Source organism: Beta vulgaris, chromosome 6, assembly GCF_026745355.1.
Source record: "Beta vulgaris subsp. vulgaris cultivar EL10 chromosome 6, EL10.2, whole genome shotgun sequence".
NCBI lineage: Eukaryota > Viridiplantae > Streptophyta > Magnoliopsida > Caryophyllales > Amaranthaceae > Beta > Beta vulgaris.
The window spans coordinates 26,091,181-26,114,142 of NC_079207.1; the positions used below are offsets into that span (position 1 = coordinate 26,091,181).

General features: G+C 37.2%; 1 protein-coding gene and 2 long non-coding RNA genes across 3 annotated transcripts in view; 2 read left to right on the top strand and 1 right to left on the bottom strand.

Annotated features, from left to right (window-relative positions):
• The window catches only part of LOC104896406 (ABC transporter G family member 21), a 29,601-nt gene extending 13,805 nt beyond the window's left edge, over positions 1-15,796 (top strand). Inside the window, exon 5 of the mRNA XM_048647459.2 lies at positions 14,948-15,796. Within this exon, the coding sequence (XP_048503416.1) occupies positions 14,948-15,598 (651 nt within the window). The 3' untranslated portion in view covers positions 15,599-15,796. The remainder of the gene's footprint in view (positions 1-14,947) is intronic.
• LOC125499053 (uncharacterized) lies at positions 6,075-7,991 on the top strand. The gene is made up of 3 exons (XR_007275721.2): positions 6,075-6,253; positions 6,347-6,403; positions 7,814-7,991. It is a non-coding gene; the product is annotated as an uncharacterized LOC125499053 (long non-coding RNA).
• Positions 12,075-14,525, bottom strand: LOC125499054 (uncharacterized). Its single transcript, XR_007275722.2, has 2 exons — positions 14,224-14,525; positions 12,075-12,289 (listed from the first exon to the last, which is right to left on the bottom strand). It is a non-coding gene; the product is annotated as an uncharacterized LOC125499054 (long non-coding RNA).
• Positions 15,797-22,962: the final 7,166 nt, after the last annotated feature.

Sequence of the window (22,962 nt, forward strand, 5' to 3'; positions counted from 1 at the left end):
GTTGAGCAAGTTTGATTTTCGAAGATTCGCGCGTTACGTTCTTTCCAAATGGACCAAACAATGATGAAGAAGCAAGAATACCATACCTTTTTGAAGAAAGGTCCACGTTTGGGAAAATGCCACTGCTCGAAAGCCTTTTTAAGGCTGCATGGAAATACCCACTTCACTTCCCACAACTCACTCCACCACCACCATAATTTTTGCGCAACATCACAGTGAAGAAGTAGATGATTTAAAGATTCCGGTGCATTTTCACACATAGGGCATATATTGTTTTCCGAAGAAATAATACCCAACTTTTCAAGCTTTTGTCTAGTGTTAATTTTTTCGAGCAACGCGGTCCATACAAATACCTCAATTCTATGAGGAACCAACCCTTTCCATACTCCCTTGATCGCGTTGTGATGAGGAACCGGGTTTAATTTATCCAGTTCGAAGTTGAAGGACTTTGTGGAGAATAGGCCTGAACTAGAGAAGGCCCATATTAACTTGTCACTGCCCTCATAAGCCAGGCAGACATTTTGGAGTAGATCATCTAGCTGCGATTTTTCCTCTATGTCTCTTGGACGAAGTTCGCGGATCCAAGAAAAGGTCCATACCCATTTCAATCCCTCCCAAAAACCAAATTGCTCAACTGTGGCATTTGGTGATATTGATAACAAGAAGAGCCTTGGAAAAGACTCTTTTAGAGGTCCAATATCAAGCCATGAATCATGCCAAAATAGGCACGATGACCCTGACCTGGCACATTTTTTCACACCTTTTAGAGCTAAGTCACGAGCCCCTGGGTGATTCAGAATTGCTGCGCGTACATGTTTCCAGGGGCCTCCATACGAGGGAATTTGAAGATCCTTGATGGTGAATGGGGGTGCATACTTGTACTTTGCTCGAATCACTTCGCACCATAATTGAGATGGGTCGTCAAGAAGGCGCCACATCCATTTAGAACAGGAGAACTAATACCTCCTAGTACCTTGGGTAGTTGAAGGATTTGCCATGAAATTAAAGGAAGTGATTTTTTTCCGGAGCTTCCACCCCATAAAAAGGTTCTTGCTAGCTTGATGATTTTGTACATAACTCCCTTGGGAATTGGGTATATGGACATGTAGTATAGTGGTAGACTCACTAGAGATGCTTTTATGAGTGTTATTCTTCCCCCTGTTGATAGCATTTTTCCTTTCCATGTCTCTAGTCTGTTTGAGATTTTTGAGATGACGGGATCCCACAGGTGAGAGCTCGAGACCTTTCCTCCTATGGGCAAGCCAAGGTAGGAGAAAGGTATAGAACCTGTCTTGCAGAGAAGACTTTTTGCTGCCGTATTAATCCATTCACTTGATACATTGATGCCCATGAGTGAACTCTTGTGGAAGTTCACCTGGAGACCCGAGGCTAGTTGGAATAGAATAAGCATTTTCTTGATATTCATGAGAGAGTCTATCTTTGCCTCACAGAAAATGAGTGTGTCGTCGGCGTATTGAAGATGAGAGATTGTAATATCGCTTTGAGGAATGCCAATACCCCTCCATATATTCAAAGATGTCGCCTTCATTATGATTAAATTGAGGACTTCCGCTACAAGGACAAATAAAAAAGATGATAGGGGGTCACCTTGTCTAAGCCCGCGTTGAAGTTTGAATGGGGAGCAAGGGGACCCATTTATCAGAATTGATGGATGTGATGCACGACATGATCCAGCTGCACCATTTGAGTGGGAAGTTCATTTGCGCAAGTACCCATTTTAAGAAGTTCCATGAAACGCTATCGTACGCCTTGTGGAAATCGAGTTTGAGTAAGGCTGCTTCTATATTTTTCTTCTTGCAAGTATCAATTACCTCGCTTGCGATCAATGCACCATCCAAGATTTGGCACCCTTCAATATATGAGGATTGAAGGGGTCCAACTAGTGAGCATATCACTTTTTGAAGCCTTCTAGCTAGCAGCTTGGCTATGATTTTGTAGATGCATCCTAGCATACTGATCGGACGGTAATCTTTAAATCCATTCGGCTTGTCAATTTTTACTATCAATGCTATGAACGTCGTGTTGCATCCTTTGGGAAGCTGAGATGAGACATAAAACTCATTGACCAGCTTATATATGTCATGTTTGATAATCTGCCAAGCTTTCTTTACAAACATGAAGTTGAACCCGTCGGGTCCAGGAGATTTTTCTGCATTACATGAGGAAACAGCTTCCTCAATTTCTTCAATGGAGAAAAGTTCAGTTAGAGCTGAGGCCTGCACATGAGACAAACGATTAAATTCAAGGCCCTCAAATATGGGCCTGTTTTGACAATCTTCTTTAAAAATATTCTTAAAAAAGGATCTTGCTTCATTTTTGATTTTTTGTGGATCTTCTACCACACTGCCGTTAACTTCAATTGATGAGAGAGTATTTTTCCTTCTTCTATTTGTTGCAATGGCATGGAAAAATTTTGTGTTTCGATCACCATGTTTGAGCCACGATATTCTCGAGTTTTGAGCCCAAAATACTTCCCTTCGCTTCATCCACAACCATAAGCTCGATTGAGCTTCCTTCTTGTCTTCTAATTCTCCATATGAGAGATCTCTCTTATTCGATTTATCATCGAGGTTTTGAATGATTGCTTCCAGCTTTGCAATCATGGAATCAATGTTGCCAAAGTCAGCACAATTCCACTGTTTTAACTTTTCTTTGCTTACTTTCAGCTTAAGGCTCATGGGAAGAGAGGGATTTTCTGCCCACACATTTTTTACAATCATGAGGCATTTTGGATCAGAAAGCCAAGCATTTTGAAATCTAAACGGTTTCGGTCCCCAGTTTTTTGACTTGGAGTTCACCAACAACGGGCAATGATCCGATAGGCCACGTTTTAATAGAGTGACATTTAAGAATGGGAAGGTTGTTAACCATTCTGGGTGTACAAACATTCGGTCCAGAATACTCTTCGAATTCCCTCTAAACCATGTGAATCCGCGAGAGGATGAGGCAATCTCCATGAGTTCAAGTTCTTGCAAGAATGATTTAAAGTTCTCACTTCCAATTTGCGAGAATTGTGAGCTGCCTCTTTCAGTGGCATTTAGGACCTCATTGAAGTCCCCTATAATTAGGATGGGGGATGAAATCCCATTTGAATAATTTGTGATCTCAGTCCAAACTTCAGCTCTTTCAATAACAGAACATGGATTGTAAATGTTAATGAGTGTGCACTCGAAATTTAGAGGAGAGAATGTGCCATTTAAGGCAATCCAATACCTGTTTACTGATGATGATTTCATGCTGAAGTGCTTCGAATTCCACATGGACAGAAGGCCACCAGATGTTCCAATTGAGGGAGAGTGAATCCAGTTGACTTCATTTAATTTCCAGATTCCTCGAATTGTTTTTTGTGACATATCCTCTAATTTGGTTTCCTGGACAAACACAAATGTTGGATCGTGAGTTACAATCAGCCTTCTTATTGAACTTCTCTTGACTCGGGCTCCAAGTCCTCTGATGTTCCAGGAGATTGATGTCATAATGATCTGCGATGATGAGATGAGCTGGGGGCAAGTTAAGCGCAATTGGTTTCCCAATTTTGCTGTTGGTTGTTGAGAATGGCCTTAATTTTTCCTTTCAGTTCTGAAACTGGACCGTTGTAAGTCAGACCCAGTATATTTGCCATGGCCAAAATGTCATCAGCTTGGATCGACTTGTACTCACATTTCAGGGGGGAAAGAGGACTGGAGGCTCGATTTTTGCAATTTGAGTTTCGCCTCAACTTCTTCTTTTTTTCCAGCTTTCTTTTCCTCTTTTTAATCTGTGTTAATTTGACATGATTTGGGATTTGGTCTTCAAAGCCAGGTGGAAATAAAGGCCCAGAACATGAAGAGGAGCTTAAGGATGATGTGGAAATAGAGTTGGGTTTGGCTGGTCTCATTAATGGATCAAACTTGTTGATGATGGTTATTGGGCTTGGAGGATTTTGATTTGAGGAAGAGGGTACTGAATGGATGATTTTTGGTTTGTTTTTTGTTGTTTCGTTTTTTTGGGCTTGGCTTTTGTCTTGGGCTATTTTTTGAATAGGTGGTTTGGATTTATTTGGGAAAGTCGGCGCTGACGTCTGATTAATTGTGAGCTCTGGGTTCGAGATTTGAGGGATGTGATCATTAAGGTTTTCTTAGGACACTGCCTCGTTATTGATTGAGTTGTTTATGTGGGTAGATGGGGACATGATTTGAAAAGGCTGTTTAGTGTCTTTTTTTCCTCGATCATTGGGCTGCGTCTCATCATCTGCTTGTGTGATGTCAATTGTGACGTGATCTGCAAGGTGATTTTTGATGGTGGTTTTCTGAGGTTAAGGTTTTTTCATTGGATGAAGGTGTGCTTGGATTTGGAAAAAAGGGTTCAGGTCTGACATGATTGTTATTTGCAGATTTGTCTGCCATATTTTGATTTATAGGCCATTTCCCATTCTGCTTTTTTTCCGAGACACAAATTGCATACTTTTTTCCTTCGATTTCCATGGATATTTTGCAATTAATATCAAATAGATAGTCTGTATGTATGAGAATCTTAGCACATTCATAGTCTTTGTATTCGACAGAGATGGTTTTGCCAAACACACATCCAATATCAAAGAAATTCTGGTACCCCCAAGCTACAAGGGGAACTCCGTATACACTTATACATGTTTCACGCCACAGAGATGCACTTTGATCGTTCACATTAGTGATTACCATGAACCATTGAAGGAGCCATTCACTTTCCATCATATGTTTCTTGTCTTCAAAGGAGTCAAAGATTATTAAATGTTGCATGCCTCCCATTGGCTTGATTGTGAGGCAGTTCACCCCTTCAGATAAGATGAGATTGAGAATTGCTTCTGATGATTGTGTGGATAAAGCAATGGCAATTGCGCTTCTTTGGAGTTCCTCTACCATTTCTTCACATTTTGTTCCTTTTATGGCCGCTCCAAACTCACTATCCACCTCAATTTCTCCGAGAGACTGCCTAATTTTTTCTGTTTCTTCTCCCAACACTCTTGAGCTCATAATTCTGTGGGTTGATGGGTTAGGTACTAAAGTGTTTGGCTTTGTTTGGATTTGTTCAGGTTTATTATGGCTTGTGACTGGGTTTTGGTTAGGATAGGCTACTTCTTTGTATGATCTGCCATCTCTGCTAGAGAAGTCAACTGTTTTCTTGTTTTTTGTTGGTAGTGAGGATCTGGACGGGTAGGTTATTTGCACATGAGACCACTTAACAGAAGTAAAATCCTTACTATAAAATAAAGCATCATCTAACACAGCATCTAAATCAGAAAAAAAGATAGCACCCCGGGACAACCTGTTAGCAATAGTGAGACAGTCCGTTTCAAAGATAACATTATGTAAGTCATGACTCCGAGCCAACTTTATAGCAAGGCATAACGCTTTTCCCTCCGCAACTTCCACATGCCACCAAGCTCTCACCCTACGAGTCGCCGCAAAAATTACCTCACCCGCCTCATTCCGAGCCACAACACCCATTCCCACCCACCCATCATCCCCAAGCGAAGCGTCGACATTGACTTTAACACACCCAGCAGGGGGGGCTGCCACACCTTAGCGCTACTCGTACCTCTCGCAGCCACACTACCATAAATTTTCCTAGCATAAGCTCCATAGTCCGCTGCAGCCTTCAACGCTAATGCTACCACCTGATCATTTGGCTTACAACAATTCTCAAAAACAGCCTTGTTTCTTCTAAACCATACGTAGTAGGCCACATAGCTCAAGGATATCAAGACTGCCGAGTCCACCTCCTGCCACTCGTTCCACCAAAGCAACCAATTTTCTCCCTCCCCTTGCGGTATTTTTTGGCGAAGCCCAGCAATCTCCCACACTTCTCGCACCTTCGAGCAATGAAATAAGTTACCTTCTCACATGAGTCGCTACTTCACATCTATTAATCAATATAACTTTGTATGACCGAAATAATAAGCATCTTTGTGTCAACCACCTAAAATTATGGAATCAATGAACTTTGTTAAGTTACCTTATATATATATATATATATATATATATATATATATAGAATTGGGTTCATATGAGAACCTCCCTTATGGTGAGAACTACCTTAGGGTGAGAACCACCTTATGAACCGTTAGATTAATGAGATGAAGTAACTCACAACCGTTAGATCACCTCGACTTGTACGCACAAAAAATTTCCAATCTAGGGTCGTGCAGCTTCTTTCCATTTTTGTCATTTCTCTTTCTCTCTCCTATTTCGCACTTTCTCTCTCCTAATTCACAGTAAGTTTTCGTATTTCTTCTACTTTCGTTCGCTTAGTTGATTTTTGATGATTATTGTGGTTAATTTCGCACTTTCTCTCTCCTATTTCGCAGTTCATTGGAATACATCGCAGTAACTTCTTCGTTCTCCGGTTAAGGTCTTCGCAATACGTAATCTTCTTCTCAATTTCTTTGATTTTTTCTTTAGATCTTGTGCATTTGTTGTTGTTTTCTGGAGATCTAAGGTTAGAGATTGTAAATTGAAATGTTAATCGTATGGAAAGTTAAATTAGGGTTTGCTTGTGTTAGTTTTTGCATGATTTTCGCATGTTTTTTTGCTGTTATGTTGATTGGCATTTGGCAATAACTCAGTAGTTTTTGGATGAGATGAGCAACACTTTAATAATATACTACTTTAATTGGCATTTGCTGTTCTTTTCTTGACCGAAATGAAACTTAGTAGTGGTGGTTCAAATCCTATCCATGTGTTTGAGAAGTTATAATTGGCAATTTAGATGGATTACTACTAAAGTGCAATGTGTGCATGTGTTGATTAGTGTGGTAGGTGTTTGCTGTTTTTGGATTTGGAGTTTCCTGAGGGTTTAAGATTTTTGCCGATTTAGTAGAAATATATGTTGCTTCATTAAGATTCACCCTTCTTTTTTTGACCAGCAACTTATTATTAGAATCACTACACTTAGTCACAACTCACAAGTGTTGTGGTGATGTTGGTGAAATGTAATGTGAATTTTGTTTACTAATTTTTCAGGTACTTAAATTTTTTTCTACTTCAATTATTTTGTACTTCTTGTTTTAATCTTGTAAATGGAGGCAGTGGTTTAGTGAAGTAATTAATAGCTAGTACTTTGAATTTTTCCATTAAACTAGTGCAGATTGTAGTATTATGCTCTTTTTTCTTTTTCTTTTTCATGAAATTCCTGAATTCTGTCAAAAACATTAGGCAGAGAAGCATTGATTTGGTTATTCAAGTTATGAAAGCATATTTGTGTTTTTCGTGTCACTCATCTTATGATATTTCGAATATTGCATGTGCCAATGCCAACAACTTGTTAGCTGACTATTATCTACTTGATAAGGAGCTATGATGCTACTTAGAAAAAAAAAATGACATGCATGCCTTATTGCTGTATGTGTTCATCTTAATTGCCACTTATGTTGATAAAATGTGTAAACCTTGTTATGCTAGTCTGAGATTTTCAGTACGTTGTGTGGACTGCTGGGTTGTTATTTTTATTTCAACGTGTGACTTATGCGATCCCAAACGAGGGTGAGAACAATGGGTAAGGTTAATCATGAGAGTGAGGCAGCAAAAGGTCTGTAGCTGGACTGGCAGATTGTAAGTTTTTGTCTAAACATTTCCTGAAATCAGACTAAATCTAGGATAAGCACCTTTCCTTTTCTCAGTATTTTATCTAACTAAGTTTTGGATTCTCTATCGATTGTTCCTTTGAGATTGAAGTTTGCTTGAGGCTGCATGTTTAGGATAGAAGTCGCTAGGTGGTACTTTTTTATTTCAACTTATAACTGAATTGCTCTTTTTATTGGATTTTCTGGTTTCAGTGAACTGTGATGTGATAATGGAGCGAAGAAAGGGTCTTTCTGAATGCTTCAGACTGATGTACTTGTTTATAGAAATCTGCTGGTTGGGTTTCAGCACATTATCTTGAACTTTCAGCTTTGTAGCAAAGAACTTATGAGAAGCTTCGGACTAATTAAGAACCTTCTTGTGGTTTGCTTATACATTGTGCAGTAGGTTGCCCATCTTTGTCTGCACTGTGTGTGCAGTCTCTGAAACCTACTTGTATAGTTGTATCTAATATCTAACTGAATACTGGTTTAGCTCTAAATCCATTATTGAATGTTTTTTTCACAAATTTGTGGTGAGAATCTACCCTATTACTGTTACCCATGAGCTTGTAGTTTTTGTGAGGTTGCCACCTGTGGGCTGTGGCAGGGTTTGTGAAGAGAACAGCAAGTGCATAGACTGGCTTACCAAACTCCCTCGTTAGACTTCTGCTTTTCTTCATTGTTTAAGCTTTCTCCAATTTGACCGAAGGAAGCAAGGATTCTTTTTATGTTTTTTCTTTGAGTACAGCTAGATCTCTTTAACGTTTTTATTGACAATAGATAGGAAGTTTATGCATAATTTGAGTTTCCTTTTCTTTCCATATTGCATACAAGTATTTCTTCGTTTTCTTCCTTTTTTGCAGAAGAGTGGTCCACTTCCTTCTCTTATGTCTTTTGTCAAAAATTGGGGTACAATTAATTTTGTTTTTACAAAGAAAGGCTGCTGCGCGTAGTCTTTATGCTAGAGGCCCTTTTTACCTATAGTGACAATTCATTTGAAGCAATAAAAATGTGATGAATATTCTGGCTGTCGTTTCTGTATTTTTAATTCTTTAGTCATATCATAATACCTCTAGGCTATACGAGAAGTACTCTAATATATACGACAAGTTATGGTGTCTCCTTAGAAATTTTTTATTATTTTTCTAAACATATACAAGAATAACTCTAGCCTTTACGAGAAGTACCTCTAATGTATACGAGAAGTACCTCTACGTTATACGAGAAGTACCTCTACTCTAAAGGAGAAGTACTCTAATGTATACGACAAGTGATGGGTCCCTATAAAATTTCTTAAAAATTGAAAGTATTTTTATTTTTATTTTTTTCTAAAGATATACAAGAAATACTTCTAGCCTTCACGAGAAGTACCTCTAGGCTATACGAGAAGTACGTCTAAGCTATATGAGAAGTACCTCTAGGCTATATGAGAAGTACCTATAAGGTACATAAGATGTACCCCTATGCTATACAAGAAGTACCTCTACTCTACAGAAGAAATACCTCTAATATATACGAGAAGTACCTCTACGTTATACGAGAAGTACATCTGGCTATACGAGAAGTACCTCTAAGCTATACGAGAAGTACCTCTAGGCTATCTAAGAGAGTACCTCTATGCTATACAAGAAGTACCTCTACTCTAGAGGAGAAATACCTCTAGCCTATACAAGAAGTACCTCTAGGCTATACGAGAAGTACCTCTATGTTTTACGAGAAGTACCCCTACTCTAAAGAAGAAGTACCTCTAATGTATACGACAAGTGATGGTGTCCCCTATAAAATTTTGTTGAAAAATTGAAAGTATTGTTATTTTTATTATTTTTATTATTTTTATTATTTTTCTAAAGATATACGAGAAAAACCTCTAGCCTTCACGAGAAGTACCTCTAGGCTATACGAGAAGTACCTCTACTCTAAAGGAGAAGTACCTCTAATGTATACGACAAGTGATGGTGTCCCTATAAAATTTTATTAAAAATTGAAATATTTATTTTTATTATTTTTATTATTTTTCTAAAGATATACGAGAAAACCTCTCCTTCACGAGAAGTACCTCTAGGCTATACGAGAAGTACCTCTACGCTATATGAGAAGTACCTCTAGGCTATACGAGAAGTACCTCTAAGTATACAAGAAGTACCTCTACTCTAAAGGAGAAGTACCTTTAATGTATACGAGAAGTACCTCTAGGTTCTACGAGAAGTACCTCTATGTTATACGAGAAGTACCTTTACTCTAAAGAGAGAAATACTTCTAATGTATACGACAAGTGATGGTGTCCCTTAGAAAATTTTCTTTAAAAATGTATAGTATTTTTATTTTATTTATTTTTTCTAAAGATATACGAGAAATACCTCTAGCCTTGACGAGAAGTACCTCTAGGCTATACGAGAAGTACCTCTACGCTATACGAGAAGTACCTCAAGGCTATAGGAGAGGTACCTCTAAGGTATACAAGAAGTACATCTACTCTAAATGACAAGTACCTCTAATGTATACGAGAAGTACCTCTACGTTATACAAGAAGTACCTCTAAGCTATATGAGAGGTACCTCTAGGCTATATGAAGACATTTTGGTATACAAGAAGTACCCCTATGCTATACAAGAAGTACCTCTACTCTAGAGGAGAAGTACCTCTAATGTATATAGAAGTACCTCTACGTAATACGAGAAGTACCTCTAGGCTATACGAGAAGTACCTCTACGCTATACGAGAAGTACCTATAGGCAATCCAAGAAGTACCTCTAAGGTATACAAGAAGTACATCTACTCTAGAGGAGAAGTGCCTCTAGCCTATACGAGAAGTACCTCTACGTTATACAAGAATTACCTCTATGTTATACGAGAAGTACCTCTATTCTAAAGGAGAAGTACCTCTAATGTATACGACAAGTGATGGTGTCCCCTATAAAATTTCGTTAAAAATTGAAAGTATTTTTATTTTTTATTTTTTTGTAAAGATATACGAGAAATACTTCTAGCCTTCACGAGAAGTACCTCTAGGCTATACGAGAAGTACCTCTAAGCTATATGAGAAGTACCTCTAGGCTATACGAGAAGTACCTCTAAGGTATACAAGAAGTACCTCTACTCTAAAGGAGAAGTACCGCTAATGTATACGAGAAGTACCTCTAGGTTCTACGAGAAGTACCCCTATGCTATACAAGAAGTCTCTACTCTAAAGGAGAAGTACTTCTAATGTATACGACAAGTGATGGCGTCCCTTAGAAAATTTTGTTAAAAATTGTAAGTATTTTTATTTTATTATTTTTCTAAAGATATACGAGAAATACCTCTAGCTTATACGAGAAGTACCTCTACGCTATACAAGAAGTACCTCTAGGCTATACGAGAAGTACTCTAAGGTATACAAGAAGTACATCTACTCTAAAGGAGAAGTACCTCTAATGTATACGAGAAGTACCCTACGTTATACGAGAAGTAGCTCTAGGTTATACGAGAAGTACCTCTAGGCTATACAAGAAGTATCCCTATGCTATATAAGAAGTACCCCTATGCTAGAGGAGAAGTACCTGTTATGTATAGAGAAGTACCTCTACGTTATACGAGAAGTACCTCTAAAGTATATGACAAGTGATGGTATCCCCCGAAAAGTTTTTTAAAAATTGAAATTATTTTTACTTTATTTTATTATTTTTCTAAAGATATACAAGAAATACTTCTAACCTTCACGAGAAGTACCTCTAAAATATACGAGAAGTACCTCTACGCTATATGAGAAGTACATGGATAAGGCTTAATGAAGAATACATGGATCTTGATATAGGCCCAGATTTCTCTAGCTCACTTTGCTTCAATGATCGACTCAACACTAGCCCAATATACTTAAATACTTCAATTTAACATCTAACATGTGAACCAAACTCCAATTGACTCGTATATGGCATTTGTTACTTGGCTTTGCTTCATGCATAGGCAGACTAGGAGAAGCTCATTTCTTATGTTTCCATTGACTCTCCATTATGAAATGTAGACTCATGCATCCGGTTGGGCCGAAGCCAGATATGACCAATTACTAAAGATTATTTATTTTTTGTGGTAGAGCTAAAATCTTGTTAGCTATTATATGAATACAACATGAGAAGTATTCAAGGAAGAGAATAAATCTTAAAATACGATACTTAATCTATCTATCTTCCACTCTCAAATTGGTCGTTAATCTAAATTTATGATTTTAGATACCTATACTAAATTTAAGGTATGCCTATACCTTACTTTAACATGGTTGGTGGCACACTAACAAATACAGAACCATTTAGTAACTTAAACTCATTTTACTAGATAAAACTTCATTAACAAAAAAACACTTATTACAAAGTTGAATGTCCACCCAAAATATAAAACTATAATTGCAATTGACTTCTTGCAGATTTAAGTAGATAACATGAGAAAATAACTCGCCTCAAATATAAAACTAGTACATAGCATCACATAAAATACGAGTATATAAACTAAGATAGCAGCAAGCAAAAACAAGCCATTATGTGATTAATATAGACTACATAAAAAGTAGAATGTTCATAGTTATATCTTGACTATGACAACCAAATTTAATGCTGCAAGAGTGCTATAAGAACATCTGCTTTAACAGCGTTGTTGTGGTCTAGAGAAGCCATCAACTCATAAAGTGTTTCATTCATGCCATCTACTTCCAAATGGATCCTGCACATAAAAAAAAAAAAAAGGTTATCTATAAAGGTAATATCCTGCATATATTTAAAGAATTACAAAATGTTTGGTCTATAGTTAAAGAATTATAGATTAGTAACTTTTACAGAGGATGAAAAGAAGCATCTATAAAGAACAGCAAAACAAAAAATCTCAAAGCATAAATATAGTGCATTTTTCCACATTTACAGGATCAAGGGATATAAAACTGAAGAGAGCAATATACAAGAAGTAGATGATTGCTCAGTTTGATTAAGGCACAACAGAGGTACATGGCAAGGGATGATGGCAATCCCAAAAATGTACCGTCAAGATTAAAAAAGCATACCAGAAACTCGTAGTTCTTAGCTTATCTATCTCCACGACACGCTATCGCACCCCTTAAAAAAGCATCAAACACCCTCTGTTATGAAGTGTAGATAACTACATAAGGTAACTCTAACTCACTCACTAACCAGTTTCACAAAAACAGCCCAAGAGTCTCTTAATTTCAACACAAATTAAGCATGAAACCCAAATCAGTCTAGTGTACTGTTGAAAGTGCATGTTCGCAAGAATAGAGCCACTCAGCCACATAATTTGTTTGGGAAAACATGAACAAACACATGGAAGACAAACAATATTTTCTTGAACAGTAATGAGTGGAAAAGTAAAAGTTCTAAATACAAGAATAAGAAGTTCAAGTCTTCACTAAATCAATAAATGGACTACTATGAATACTAAATATTGCAAGTTTTGTAGATTAGGAACCTTACACAATACATTAGTGAAAGGCAAGATTGTCTTATGTGATTCTATTTAGGTTCAGTGGAGCCCGCCCTTGATGGGGCAACCCGCACATACTGATTTCATTATCGATGGCCTTATATATATATTCCAAACAAACCTATCATAGAGCATATAGAGTAGTACCGCAAGCCACAACCAAATTAATATTACTATACAAATATAGTCATTTGATTTATAAATTAGCAAATAATGACCATTGTATAACCAACTTTTAACATTCATGCTTCACCCAAAATAATAAGTCCATAGATTAACATGAAAAAATAACACAACATCATATTCATAGTTCAAAGAGGGAATAGAAACTGACTTCTGCCAGTCACCTTAACTTTTCCTTTGTGAACGTGCATGTTATTTTTGCTCCCTTACTTCTTGAAGAAATTTTGCTGTAACTATCATTCATTGTGTTCTGCAATTTTGTTCCCATGATACAGTTATAGGGGTGAAGTTTTCTCCTATAATTGTCTGTTCTTGAAGTCATGAGGCCAAATTTTAATCACTAGGTCATACTTTATGAACATTATATTCTATATGGATGTGAGTAGTACATTGGGAGGCCTTGATGGGGAGACCTTCTAAGAAATCCAATTACAGAATTGAAGAGTGGGAACTAAGTGGCCTATACTGTTGTTGAATTTCTAAAGTGTCTTATTGATTTCCTTCTCTATATGTTGAATTTCTAAAGTGTCGTATTACTATACAAATATAGTGATTTGATTTATAAATTAGCAAATAATGACCATTGTATAAGCAACTTTCAACATTCATGCTTCACCCAAAACAAAAAGTCCATAGATTAACATGAAAAAAACACAGCATCATATTCATAGTTCAAAGTAATACAACATGAAATCTCCAAGTTCAAAACTTTTTCTAGATATTAACTGAGAAACATACTAAAAGATTTCAACCTGTAAATAAGTTAGAACTCCAACAACACCTCAATAACAGGTGCCTACTGCCTACCGAAAATATATATTTGCTAAGGTACCTTTAGGTTTAACTCAGTTCAATAATCCGAGAATTCGACAATTTAACATCAAGTTCAGAAACAAATTGAAGTATTTGAAGATAAATTCAGCAACAAATAAAGAAATTCACAATCTACAATTTAAACACAAAGTTTTGAAATTTCTTACGCAAACAAGCAGAGAAGTTGCGTTACCGACAAAAAATTCAGAATTTGTTCGCCAATTTCATGAAAAATCCTTGATTTCTTGTTATATGTTCGTGGAATTTTGAATTTAATTTGGTGTTCTTGGAAGATCGAAGGAATCGCGAGGATGAGAATTGCATGAGGGAGAAGAGAAAAAATGAGCGTTCACTTTGTTGCTGAATTTGCAGTATTTTCGGGCTTTTTTTCTAAGGAAAGTATTTTGGGCTTTCTTATATAGTATGGGAGAGTTCTCACCATAAGGTGGTTCTCACCTTAAAGAGGTTCTCACTAGAACCCAACCCTATATATATATATATATATATATATATATATATATATATATACATATATATATATATATATATATATATATATATATGATTTTCGTATTTGAGTCCTCCTCCAACTTACTGGATGTATTTTTTTTCACCTAAAAATAACTAATCTTAACTTGTTTATACTTCTTGTAATATATCTCTATTATATAAGTCAAGGGGGAGCTATGGTAATTCCTTATGATTTTCTAGACACCTTAATATGTTGTAAGATTTACGTGAATATTAATTTAATACAGATAAAAGTGTATATTAATTAAATGCATATAATATTAGTTTGTTAATTGTTACATTCCATGAACCAAGTACTTGTTTAAAAAGTTTGATGAATTATATCTAGTCTGGAAAACTAATAATAGTCCGATTTGGCAGGTTGGGCTACTTTTCTTCTTCTCCATATTTTGGGGGTTTTTCCCCTTATTCAATGCCATCTTCGCCTTCCCTCAAGAGCGACCAATGCTAATAAGAGAAAGAGCCTCAGGCATGTATCACCTCTCAGCGTACTACCTAGCACGTATGGTTGGGGACTTGCCCATGGAACTCGTACTCCCTACCATTTTTGTAAGCATTACATACTACATGGGCGGACTTAAGCCCTCCCCCCTAACCTTTATCCTCACCCTTGCAATCGTCCTCTACAACGTGCTCGTCTCTCAAGGCCTCGGACTAGCCCTAGGCGCGATGTTAATGGACGTCAAGCAGGCCACCACCTTAGCCTCGGTGATCATGCTTGTCTTTTTACTAGCTGGAGGGTATTACATTCAGCACATACCGCCTTTTATAGCATGGTTGAAGTATGTATCGTTCAGTCACTATTGCTACAAGCTTCTCGTTGGGGTGCAATATTCAGGATATGAGGTTTATGAATGTGGGTTCAAGATGCGTTGTAAGGTGGTTGATTATCCTACAATTAAGCATCTTGGCATCCATAATTTGGCGTTTGATGTTGCTGCCTTAACTATCATGTTTGTGGGTTATAGGCTTTTGGCTTATGCTGCTTTAAGGATGAACCATCCACATTAACTATTGTAATTATTATACTTGAGACTTGTGAGACTGTATATTATAATTAAGAAGATTTAGAAAGATATAATCCTTAGGAGAAATGACTTGTTAAATTGCCTTACATGTAACAGGTTATGTTAAGCTGATAACCATAAGTCAAGAAGTTCCACAAATCCGATTGCAAATAATATATATAATCTTTTGCAGTTCTCTTAATTATAGCGTCACTTTGTATGGGTTGATTATATGTAGGATTCTATAAGTACTCTAAGCAGAATTTCATGAATCTAATTCATAAGCACATAAAACAGTATCACATGCATATACAATCAAGGATCACATAAAAGTTTAGAATTAAACTTTGTAGCGTGAATTCCACAAAACTTGTATAACCCGGATAAAAAACCCCAATTGTGATTCCTCTACTTAGTCTACCAACCCAGATCAACACTCCACCAATGCTAGTTGGAAGGAAGAAATTCTTCTTCTACTTTAATGGAGTTTTATGTGACTTTAGGAAAGAATATGAGAGAAAAGAATAATAAGAGATATCAAGTATATTTTCTTCTATTGCCTAACCCAATATATAAATATATTTAGGTTAGAAATAGTTCCCTTATCTACTCCTCTTGGCAAGCCACCCCTAGGGCCCTTATGGGCTCTAGGTTTCTTTTGTTGATCCAAGTATAATGTGTGACCTAATAGAATCCACTATATTGGGCTTCGGGTTTATAATTTCCTAACCCAAAGTTCTATAGCATTCTCTAGCAAGACTTATAGACGACCCAATAGAACAAATTTATTATCTCCATAATACGATCCATAACATAATTAGTAATTGCATTTAAGTAGAGGACATAAATCCTTCAATCTCCCACTTGTCTGAGACAAGTGTGCAATGTTTTAATTCCTCAAGTCTCTTAGTGTCTTAATTCGATAGTATGATCATATTTCTATATCATCCATACTAGTTTTTCAAATTAATCCTTGAAATCCGAGTTCGAATTGACAAACAAATGATCATCGAATGATCTATTTGAGCACGGCCATGTATTTTTCAATTTTTGCTCTTCAAGGGGCCAAGACACCCATCATATCTCGTATAGGAGGACCTTTTCAATCTTGTGGTAACCAATACTCCAACTCAACTTTTAGCACAACCTGAATGCTGCCTTTATAATCCCCTTTTACAGCATGACGTTTGACAGTATCAAAGTTATACCAATCATTGGGCTAAGTAACATTTCACTCATGTCGTCTTAGGAATCTACTAATATAATTTCGAAGTTATAAAACTTCTAAGTAGGTCTAGTTCGACTATGTATCAACTATACCTATCCATATGATTGATTAAACATCTCCATGTTACCATAGCCCATGAATCGACGCTATCAATCAACCTTATATGCTAATCCTTTTAACAAGTCATTTATGTCCAGTTTAATGACTTAGATTAGGAACTTTAATAATCTATGAATTCTGTTCACTTATGGTGTTTTATTCATCAAATCACATATTTGACAAAACCATAGAATTCAAGATATATTTTGGACATTTTATTTAATACCAAACCAATAATTAAATAAGATAAAATTTATTCCCATAAACATAAATAGCAAAATCATGTCTTTACATTGTAACAAGTTTCTCTAAATTACCTAGTACAATCTAAGGCCACTCTAACATTTGCTTCAAGCCTATAGCCCTACCATGACACTCATGCTAGGGTAGTGGTTTAGTTAGCGGATCAGCCACGTTCTCATCCGTATGAACTTTGCATACTCTGACATCTTTCCTTTCAACTATCTATCGAATGAGGTGAAATTTCCTCATCACATGTTTGGACTTATTATGTGACCTTGGTTCTTTTGCTTGGGCAATAGCACCATTGTTGTCACAGAACAACTCAATTCCTTCCTGAGCACTAGGTACAATATCCAGCTCTATCAAGAACTTCTTTATCCAAACTACTTCCTTAGCTGCTTCAACTGCTGCTAAATATTCTGATTCTGTCGTAGAGTCTGCTACAGTGCTTTGCTTTGAGCTCTTCCAGCTCACTGCTCCTCCATTTAGACGAAAGACATACCCTGACTGAGAGCGGTAATCATCTCTGTCGGTTTGGAAGCTTGCATCCGTGTAACCTTCAACAACCAACTCACTTTGTCCCCCATATACTAAGAACTAACATGTTGTTAGTTCTCCTCAATTACTTAAGGATGCTCTTAGCTGCAGTCATGTGTGCTTCTCCTGGATGTGCTTGGAACCTGCTACACATGCGCAAGGCATATACAACATCAGGTCGAGTACTTATCATGGCATACATGATAGATCCTATAGCCGAAGCATAAGGAATGCTACTCATTCGCTTTAACTCATCGGGCTCAGTCGGGCACTGTTATGTTCCCTGTTTTGAGTTTTGAATGATGACAAACCACATTGAACTATCATATTGCATGCATGTTTCTGTTTACATGTGTAGGTACCAAAGTACGAGTTCAATGGATAGAAAGACGAAACTAATGAAGCCAAGTCTTGAAGAATTGCATGAAGACCAAGATCAAGTAGTAGCATTTAGGTCATAGATGCAATGTAAGTGGTATAAAGGTTTGAATGCACTATAAGAGTTTGAAACTAGAGAGATGAGCTAGTTGTGGATGACAAGAAATCTCGGTTACTTGTCATACACAACTACAAGTAAAACTTGGTTGATTGAAACAGTCTGGGAACAGATATGAACCAGTCCTCAAGGTTTTACTTCATGCATTCGCATCGTATTTTAGGAAAGTTTTCTTTCCGCGTAAAATTGATTTTCAAAATACACGGATGCATGGTTTGTTTTGTGAGCAAGATTTCTTAATTATGGTAAGTGTGTTATATGATATTATACTGAGTATATTTTCCTTGGAATAATTTTCATATTTTCTAAGAAAATATACTCTCATAATATCATGTAAATATTTACTTACCAAAGGCTTATTTAAGGAGTTTTGCTAACACACAAACCTTAAGCTTTTGCACGCATATTTTCAGAATACTCTAAGCAAAAGCACTTCATCTCTTAACTCTCAAATCCAAGCATAAACCCAATACCACATAGATCTTAAATTACTCTCATTCTAAGCTGTGTAAGGCTGTTTTGTTTTTGAGAGAAAAACTGATTGTATTTGAGCATTCTGTGAGTTCAGTTGTGCGGGAAGTTGATCAGGGATCAACTTCATTTGAACCATCATAGTTGGTGGTTGAGTCGAACTTCCATAGGTGGAAGTTGGGGAATCATCTGTGCATAGGTGCATAAGTGATTGAGTGTAATTCTTTTGTTATTCTGAGTTGATTAATAAAAGAGTGAGTGAGTGGAGGACGTAGACTTATTAGAAGTCGAACCTCGTTAAATCCTGTGTTGTTTATTCATTGCTTTTATTTCCGCTGCTAGAGAACTGTTCTTACTATAATCGAAAAAGTTACAACATTCGGACAAACACTCAATTCACCCCCTCCCTCTTGAGTGTCTCTTGCACTTACAATTGGTATCAGAGCCTAACTTCTTGAAAGGGTAACACCTAGAGAAGGAGGACATAATGACTACTCAAGAAATGACTAGTGGACCCGGAGGATCAAGGCTACCAAAGTTCAATGGAACCAACTATCCTTGGTGGAAGAATTGCATGAGAAATCTGATCATTGGCACAGACTATGAGTGCTGGATGATCATCAGGAATGGACCAAGGAAGGTGGCTAACAATTCAGATGGAACAGAGAAGAAGGAGAGTGAGTACACTACTAAGATCTGAAGACCTTCGAGAAGAATGCAAAGGCCATGTCACTACTTCAACAAGGTATTGCTGATAATGAGGTAAGTCTATATTAGCATCTCTACTGCTAAGGAAATATGGGAAACCTTAGAATTAGCCTATGAAGGCACTGTGAAGTCAGGAGATCTAAAGTTGATATGCTTATATCTAAATATGAAACTTTTGATATGAACCGAGATGAAAATAAAGAGATATGTTTACTCGTTTCATGACAATTATCAATGAACTTAAATCTCTTGGAAAAGACTTTACTAATGAAGATTTGGTGAGAAAGATCTTGAGAAGTTTGACAGGTAAATGGCTGCCCAAGGTGACTGCTATTCAGGAGGCTAAGGATCTAACGAATTGTCCATGAACAACTTATTGGGTCATTAATGACTCATGAGATGTTGGTGGATTCAAAGGAGGAAAGACAACCAAAAGTCGTGGGTTAGCTTTGAAGGGTGAGGAAAATGATGAAGATCTCGATGAGATTGGCTCATGGCTAAGAGGTTTGAGAGGAGTCTAGAACGCAGTTCAAGGGGAAGTCTTGGAAGAACAAGGGAACTTGAAGAAGACCAGTTCAGCACTGGTTGCTTCAAATGTGGAGAAATGGACACATGATCAAGGATTGTCCAGCATGGAAGAATGATAAAGGAGGACAGAGAGAGAAGAAAATGATTAAGAGGGTAGCCGCCTGGGTGATTCTGATTCAGGTGGTGAAAGCGAGGAAGATGAAGCCCTAATGTGTGTGACCGCTCTATTGGAGACATAGACCAGAAGCTGACCAAATTAGGAAAGAAAGGACACATGTGCCTCATGGCAGGAAGCAGCTCTTCCGACGAAGAACAGGTAACTATCTCTAATATGCAAGAACAAATGAGATATTGTGATAGAGATGAGTTACTAGGTTTTATTGATTCTGCTATTGAACAAAATGTTAAAGGAATGCTGCTTATAAAGCTAACAAAAAGAAGTTGAGAGAAGTAACTCGAAACTTAGACCTAAGTGAAAGTCGTTGTGCTGAACTTGAACTTATTTGTACAGAACTGAAAGAAAAAATTACAGAGCTTGAAATAAGTTTGGATCAGAAGAACATTGAGCTTGAGATGCTAAGACCTCAATCAGATTTTTCAAAAACTGATTTTATCAAAATAATGATAGAGGATTTAGTAAACTCAAGGAGGCTGAAGTTGAAGGTATAAATTTCGAGTTACTCAAAAGAAAAGCTTTCTTTAGAACATTCTGATTTAATTTTGGCTCATAATATCTAATTGATGATGTGGAAGAATTGTTCAATGAGTATGTGGATTTGAAAGCTTCTTTTGCTAGCACAAGTGGTCCTAGTGTTAATGTCGAAGACTTATGTTTGGAATATGAGGGTAAGATCTGTGATCTTCAATCCGAATTATAGAACTAAGAAAAGGCAAGAACATTGGACCACTTCTGAACCAGATCCAGAACTGGTTTCAAAACTTAAGGATGAGCTTCATAAGGCAAAGTTGGATCTTGCCATTGCTGCAGAATTTAATGAAGCTCAACTTAAGAAACTTGAAACCAAGGAACAGGATTTGAGTGACTGCTTGAGACAGATGAACAGGTTGCTCGATGCTCAGAGTACTTTAAACATTCTGACTTCACAACCTGGTAATCCTCAGAGGTTTGGATTAGGGTATTCTGGAACCAGTTCCCAACAGCCACCAAAGTTGGGAAGAGATGAGACTTGGATTTCTGAATTCAAGAGAGGTAAGTACGTGTTTGCAAAGGACATGCACGTATGTACCTACTGTGGTAAGAATGGTCATGTTATTAATACTTGTTGGACTAAGCAAAAAATGATAAAAGAAATCAGTCTCATGTTCACAATGTCCTTATCAGAAAGGGTCACACACACAATTGGTCTAACAATGGAAAAATGATAAAACTAAGAAGACCAATGTAAAAAAATCTGGGTTAGAAAGGACAGAGTCAAACCAGTTGCCAAGGACAAGGAACCAAGAAAGTCTGGGTTCCTAAAACTAAACCTTGATTTGTTTGTGCAGGTTAGAGTGAGAGCAAAACCATACTGGTATTTGGACAGTGGTTGCTCAGACACATGTCAGGAGATAAAAGTCAATTTCTCTCACTCGTAGCCTATGAAGGAGGAAGTGTCACCTTTGGAGACAATAGCAAAGGTTTGATTAAAGGTATAGGTAAAGTTGGTAAGACACTTTCTCAAGCGATTAATGATGTTTACTATGTAGAAGGTTTGAAACATAACCTCTTAGGCATTTCTCAACTATGTGACAAAGGAAATCATGTTGAATTTGAAACCAATCTTTGTCATATAGTCAACACTGAAACAAGGGAACTGGTCTGCAAGGGATTTCGACATAACAATGTTTACATAACATTTTTAAGTCAGATTCCAAAGACCAGTGCCACTTGTCTTAGTGTTATAAAGGATGATCATTGGCTGTGGCATAAGAGACTTGGACATGTGAGTTTTTCTTTACTAAATAAACTGAGATCTCAAGACTTGGTGACAGGTTTACCTAACATCAAGTTTGCTGCAGATCATATTTGTCATGAATGTGCTAAATGTAAACATGTCAAGTCCTCTTTTCAGCCAAAGAAGTTTGTAAGCACAACTAGACCTTTCGAACTTGTACACATGGACTTGTGTGGGCCCATGCGCGTGCAAAGTCGAAATGGTCATAGTTATGTGTTTGTGTTAGTTGATGATTATTCTCGTTTCACTTGGACAATCTTTTTGAAGTTTAAAAATGAAACTTTTGAAGAATTTGAAATTCTGGTAAAACAAGTCCAAAACAAGATTAGTCATCAACTGGTCTCTATCCGGTCTGATCATGGTTCTGAATTTGACAATGTCAGCTTCGTAACCTACTGTAATGATCATGGTGTATCTCACAATTTTTCAGCTCCTAGAACTCCACAACAAAATGGAGTGGTTGAAAGGAAAAATCGCACTCTAGAAGAAATGGCAAGAACAATGCTTCTAGAGAGTGGTCTTCCTCGAAACTTCTGGGCTGAGGCTGTGAGTACTGCGTGTTATATTTTGAAAGAGTAATGTTGAGACCTTTACTGAAGAAAACACCTTATGAGCTCCTTAGGGGAAGAAAACCAAACATTCACACATTTACGTATTTTTGGGTGCAAATGTTTTGTACACAACAATGGTAAATCAAGTTTGGACAAGTTTGACCCTAGGAGTGATGAGGCTGTTTTCGTTGGATACTCTTCACACAGCAAGGCATACAAAGTTTTCAATAAAAGAACCTTGTGTGTTGAAGAAAGTATCCATGTCTTGTTTGATGAGACTAACATGTTCAGCAAGCATGTGCAGGTTGAAGATGCTGATGAGTTCGAAATTGGTATGCTGAACTTTACAGGGCTAAGGATGAAGAAGGTGCTGAACCAGGCTCACACACAACTCTCATAGAGAGGAAGAGTCTGGTCCAGCACAGAATCAGGTAGCTCAAGAGGTAAGGGAAGGAGATAGTGACTCAGATGCTCATCCACATGAAGATGATGCAGATGAGACCACTATGGAAACTGGTTCACCTGCTCAAAACAACAATGAGACAGGGGGAA